The sequence below is a fragment of the Eutrigla gurnardus genome, assembly GCF_963514095.1.
Source record: "Eutrigla gurnardus genome assembly, chromosome: 3".
Classification (NCBI taxonomy): domain Eukaryota; kingdom Metazoa; phylum Chordata; class Actinopteri; order Perciformes; family Triglidae; genus Eutrigla; species Eutrigla gurnardus.
This window is the reverse complement of record NC_139917.1, coordinates 3,510,491-3,516,957: the sequence shown is the minus strand read 5'-3', so window position 1 is coordinate 3,516,957 and position 6,467 is coordinate 3,510,491. Positions and strand designations below refer to the sequence as shown.

The 6,467-nt window shown below is 46.6% G+C and overlaps 1 protein-coding gene across 6 annotated transcripts in view; it reads left to right on the top strand.

The window, feature by feature from the left end:
- Positions 1-881: 881 nt before the first annotated feature.
- The window catches only part of sorcs1 (sortilin-related VPS10 domain containing receptor 1), a 274,281-nt gene continuing 268,695 nt past the window's right edge, over positions 882-6,467 (top strand). For 5 of the 6 annotated variants that reach the window (XM_084004951.1, XM_084004950.1, XM_084004952.1 and 2 more), the window contains exon 1: positions 882-1,649. In XM_084004951.1, the coding sequence (XP_083861077.1) occupies positions 948-1,649 (702 nt within the window). In that variant the 5' untranslated portion in view covers positions 882-947. The remainder of the gene's footprint in view (positions 1,650-6,467) is intronic. The other variant, XM_084004953.1, reaches the window with a different exon arrangement.

Below are 6,467 nucleotides of genomic sequence, written 5' to 3'. Positions count from 1 at the left end.
GAGTGGAGTAACTTTTGGCGAGATTAGGAGAAATGTATAGACTCAAAAAGCCAAAGTAATCCAAATAAACAGCCACATGTATTCCTTTCCATTAGTCTGAAAGAAAGAAAAGAGCAAAATAGCACAAAATCCCCAAATGAACCAGGATGAACAAAAGCAATGCTTCTGCCTGCAGCTCTCGCCATAGTAATTGTGTCTGATGCACTTATGAGTCTTGATAAACACATTGAGTTTGTTTTTACAGCATATGAAAATGACAACAGCGTTTATCTTCAGCTCATCAAAGCGCAGTTAAGAGCTATTTATTTACGGTTTGTGTGTAAAGCTGGGATGGAAAAATTGGCATTTAGGGAAGATTTATAGCCTACTTGTTGGTGGATTCAGAAAATGTGTGTTGCAAAATAAAAAGCCCTGTAATAAGTGTGAACAACTGGAAGCCGGTGTTCGCACCTAAAGAGACCGAAGCTGAACTGGATCATTATAGGTGAAATCATCCAGTTCCATTCACTAAACGATGTGATTTACTTTCCCCGAAGGGTCGCTGCTGATCAAATCTGCATCGGGAAAGAAAAAAAATCCCAGAAATAGCTTCTCTGAAAATGAGGGTGTGAGAACAAAACGACTGTATTACTGACTGCTTTAATTATAAGCCACCATATGGTGGGAAATAACAAATATGGAGAAAGTCAGTCCGATATTATCCTCCATCTCTCAGTCTGGATCAGCTCCTCCCCCATGCGTGCGGGGCTTCATTTGATCAAATCCTTCAACTTGGACCACTTTTTTTTCTCCTTTTTTTTTTTTTTACAACACTGCATTTGAGCAACGCCACAACTTGCGCAGCACTTCCTCTTCCACACCCGAGCGCGAATTTACACTCCGAAAAGGCAGCGAGACGCGTGGAGGACCGGACGGGACTTCCTCAGCATCCTACCCCGCCGCCAGCGATGGACAGGGAGGTCATATTCTGCCCAAAGTGGCACCGCGCGGTCTGCTTTCTGCTCCTGATCTTACTCTCTTTCTTTCATGTTGCCAAAGCCGAAATAACTTGCAGGTCGTGCCAGCCCGGGTACAAGTGGCGTGCACGGGAATTACTGCTGAAACTCGACACCAGCGGCTCCGCGACGGGATTAAAGGGAGAAGTTTTTGGACGCGGAGATGGGGCAGAGAGGTCCGGGGCTGCGAGCGCCGAAAGTCGGCGGCTCGGTTGCGCGGCGGGCTCCGCTGAATGCGCCCCGGAGACCCGGGAAGAATACGCGGAGCCGAGGCTGCGGCGGGATACGGAGGAGCTGCGCGCGGGAGGCGACACCGGCGGATTGGCAAAGATGAAAGTTTCCGATGACAGAATGAGCAGCGAGCGCGCGGGTGCGGGTTTTGCTTCTGTCACTCGGTACAGAAAGCGCGCCAGGAGGAACAGTGACGATGACGAGAAAGCCCCCGGTTCAGCCCAGAGCCGAGACCCGGGAGAGGGCGCGCGCTCGGCGGCCGGACGCAGAGCGGCGCGCTCTGAATTGCGCTGGAGCGGAGAGGAGCGGAGAGCCGCCGGTCCGAGGCACGAGGAGCTTAAACTCAACAGTTCAACGTTCGCCCTGACCGGAGACTCGTCCCACAACCAGGCCATGGTGCACTGGTCCGGGCACAACAGCAGCGTAAGTGACTCATCGAGCCCACTTTCAGATGCACGCTGTCCACATGAGCAAATGGGTTCCCAGTGGCACTTCTGTTGGCCGTCAAGCACATCTCTGGCTCAGCGTGCGTGTGTGTGTGTGTGTGTGTGTGAGCGGAGTACAAAAGAGGCACACTTGATGGCCATACATCTGTCGATAAACATTTCCTCACATCTGAGTTTCCAGCAAATCTGTTCGTATAATAATGTATAATAGCATTGAGATGTTCTTCTTTTAGTCCCACTGACATGATTCAATCCACAACAATATTTTTCTCACAAATTAAAAAAAAAATGCATTCTCCGTTGGCGTGGTTGGGGCTTTTATTAGAGCAGCAGAGCAGAGGGTGACCTCTAGAAGAGGGGTCTCCTCCCAGGAGCTCCTCCAGTACGTGAGCAGCTGAGCGGATGTCCAGCTAAAGCTGTTCATGTTGAGCGTGCAGCATCTTACCGGAGGGCAGGGTCTTGTAGCGCTGTTTGTGGGAGAGGTGAAGCAATTTCAGCCCTTCTCCTTCCTCTTCCCTGAAGCCACGTTTCCCTGACTTTCCACAGGCCTGAAGCACCTGCTCTCATACAGCAGCAGAGCCTCTGAGATCCCCTCATGTAATGGGAGCAGCAGGGTTTTATCAGTGGCAGGACATCTCGGTATGAGAGTTTATCACGGTTTGTGATAAAAGGCGCTCACAATAAAGGCCTTTACACATGGGGGGGTTGTTTTGGGGTGCAATTAATTTGCATGTAGATATATTTGTTTAGAACCGATTCTTTTTGTCATCAATACTTCCGCTGACATGTAGAGACAGACAGGTAACCAGTCTATCACAGGGCTGACATGTAGAGACAGACAGGTAACCAGTCTATCACAGGGCCGACATGTAGAGACAGACAGGTAACCAGTCTATCACAGGGCTGACATGTAGAGACAGACAGGTAACCAGTCTATCACAGGGCTGACATGTAGAGACAGACAGGTAACCAGTCTATCACAGGGCTGACATGTAGAGACAGACAGGTAACCAGTCTCTCACAGGGCTGACATGTAGAGACAGACAGGTAACCAGTCTATCACAGGGCTGACATGTAGAGACAGACAGGTAACCAGTCTCTCACAGGGCTGACATGTAGAGACAGACAGGTAACCAGTCTATCACAGGGCTGACATGTAGAGACAGACAGGTAACCAGTCTATCACAGGGAGACATGTAGAGACAGACAGGTAACCAGTCTATCACAGGGCTGACATGTAGAGACAGACAGGTAACCGGTCTATCACAGGGAGACATGTAGAGACAGACAGGTAACCAGTCTATCACAGGGCTGACATGTAGAGACAGACAGGTAACCAGTCTATCACAGGGAGACATGTAGAGACAGACAGGTAACCAGTCTATCACAGGGAGACATGTAGAGACAGACAGGTAACCAGTCTATCACAGGGAGACATGTAGAGACAGACAGGTAACCAGTGCATCACAGGGCTGACATGTAGAGACAGAAAGGTAACCAGTCTATCACAGGGAGACATGTAGAGACAGACAGGTCCATCCTGCATGTCTTTGGACTGTGGGAGGAAGCTGGAGAACCCGGAGAGAACCCACGCTGACACAGTGAGAACATGCAAACTCCACTCAGAAGGAACCCGACCCTTCCATTTTCATCTTTGACAGTAAAAGCCTTCCACATAATACTAATAGTGATACCAGTATGTTTAAGGTTTAAATCTCAAGTGTTTTAAGCAATTTTTGATGATTATCCGGATGATGTTGTGACACTTGACAATGTGAAATTATTTTGTCGGGAAAATCATATCATATAATTTTCATATCGTCCCATGTCGCGTGTGTGAAGGCCTGAAATCGATCGCGGTGAACTTTTATGGAGATCATTATCGGGATAGTTGTGAATATCTTCATGAGTGGAGGGCAAAAGCTGCGTCGCTCACTGTCATGGTAGAGAAGAGGAAAACAGCCAGATTTAAAAAGATTACAGGACGTAACATGTAATAATATAACAATTTTAAATTATCATTTATTCATGCAGGGAGATGATTTATGATTACACATGTCTGAACTATGACACAATAAAAAGATGTGTTTCTTAACAAAATGGTATGAGATTACAGTACATTTTAGTGTTATTTTCAGAGCATATTTTGGTAATAATCAGGCTAATATCCATCCATCCATCCATTTTCTACCGCTTATCCTGTATTTAGGGTCACGGGGGGGCTGGAGCCGATCCCAGCTGTCATTGGGTGAAGGCAGGGTACACCCTGGACAGGACGCCAGTCTATCACAGGGCCAACATGTAGAGACAAACAACCATTCACACTCACATTCACACCTACGGGCAATTTAGAGTCATCAATGAACCTATCCCCATCCTGCATGTCTTTGGACTGTGGGAGGAAGCCGGAGAACCCGGAGAGAACCCACGCTTACACGGGGAGAACATGCAAACTCCACACAGAAGGAACCCGGGCCGACCCGGGAATCGAACCCAGGACCCTCTTGCTGTGAGGCGAGAGTGCTACCCACTACACCACCGTGCAGCCCCAGGCTAATATCATGCATCACAATTATTTCATCCAGGATAACCGTCACATGACATTTTCATATACTCCCCCGCCTGCACATCAATGTAGCTTGTCCTTCCAACAATCTAAAATCCAAAGATAAAGCAGATTGACTGGATTATATTATCACGTCCTCCACTATTCTGGTAAAAAAAAAACTCAGAATATAAGTATAAATAATGTATATTTATAAGAATAATGTTGGCAGTGAGTTATTTCAACTCTCATTCAGCAGAAATGTCAGCTGGCGTCCCTGACGAGCCGATCTCCTCAGAGCATTAACGCGTCACGTGTCTCTGCTATCATCACGGTCCAATGCATTTTATTACTTGCTTTGCCTTTTTACGCAGCATCGTGTGCATTCGTCAAGAGACAACAAATTACTGGATGTACAAGGAGAAAAGAGATGAAAGATTTTTTTTCCTCCTGTTGAATCGGAGCATAAATCAGAATCTATACAACACGCTTTATGTTGTATCCCCAAGTGATTATCCAAGCTTAAATGCAATTTAGATTATTGCTTTAAACTTTAATTAACATGGGATGAAAAAAGACTGTGGGCAGAAAAAAGCACTGGAACGCAGTTGAAATGTATTCATTTGCTGCAAGCACTGATATCTCGACACAACTGCTTCTTCTTCTTCTTCTTCTTCAGAGTGGGACTATAATAAGCATGGACGGAGAATTCAAGGCAATGAAACGGATAAAAATGTCTTTTTAGGTGCCCTTAAAAAAAAAAACGAAGTTTGTCCTCAAACTGCTCTCGGTGAATCAATGTCCTGACTGTTCCACGACTGCAGCGCTCCGTGTTCCACCCACACCACTTAGCCCCGTCTGTAACAAAGCCAATTACAGTTAAACACGTATCGCCGGCTCCCATGCCCTCTGCTTCGCTTCCCACTGAAACTCCATCCTGCGCCTCAGGTGTTTCCTGTGAGCTCGGCAAACTACTGTAGCTCACGACAGCACGCAACCTCACAGTGGGGGTCCTGAAAATGTCAAAAACAGTTACAGTTATGACTATAACTTCCGTGCTTATGGTTTATAATTGCTTCTCTTACTTCTGCCAATTTGTATTTTCCCCCTCAAAACCAAAGCCATTACTACTGAGCAACCCTGTTTGAGTCGGTGATACCTGTGTATCTATGAAACAATTTGCCCCGATTCTTTCAGTTGACGCAAACATCTTCCTGGAGGCGTTGCAAGAATAGAGGATCTTGCATTAAATATGGAGAGTTGCCACTTCAAGCAGGAACAGACGTCCTCAATCTTTACAATCTGAGTGTATAAATAAAGAGATGAGTCAACAACAAGCCACGGAGCTTAGATAAGGACTTTGCTGCTCTTAATATTTAACCTTTAAGGCATTCAGCAAAGCTTGTCTCTTAACCATCCCACATCACTGGGAGCCTGTATGTCAGACTAGATTGGAGGGTATAATTATGATTTATGAAACATTGGCCACAGGACACATACAGCAGATACAGGGACACATGTATTATGAGTTAAAAATACATAGACATATGCCAAGAGCAGCTGAATGGACTTTACTGAATTTAGTGAATGATGGCAAAATGTTTATTGTGGGATTATCACTCCCTTTTCCCACAACGTCATTAGTGTAAACGGTACGGAGACGGAAAGGGGTGTCAGAGCCGTTCTGCCTCTGAGCAGCAATGAAGGTCGTCTCAGAGGCGGAACAGGAGAATCGACTCCAGGGTGAATGGAGAGAGCCGGGAAGCCGCAACAGAAAGTGACGTTTTGAAGACGTGTTATGTGCGCGACCCGCCACCGGGGGGATTTAAAAAGCTCAAAACGTTGATCGGAGATAGAAAGCCGGTAGTTGCTTGCGGGAGGCCACCATGTACGCATCAACATGCTGCATATGATGCACAGCAGCTTCGCTTGAAGAGTCGTGTAAGTGTGCACACCATTGTGGTTTTGGTATGCTCGGGGTCATCTTATTTCTGACACCATTCAGTGAGTCACACTACCGTCGATGCTGCCGTGCTACATGTCACCTTTGGGTGTGTAGCATAGACTGTATATAAGGTGTGGACGTTGTCATGGTGACATCACCCATTGGTTTGTGGACTATGGTTTTGAAACCTCGAGTACAGCATTTTGGCTGTTGCCATCTTGGATTTCGTCCGTCGCCTTCTTGGATTATTCGCAACCAGTGAAGGAAGTGACCATATTAGGACTGTGGAGGAACGACAGGTGGAT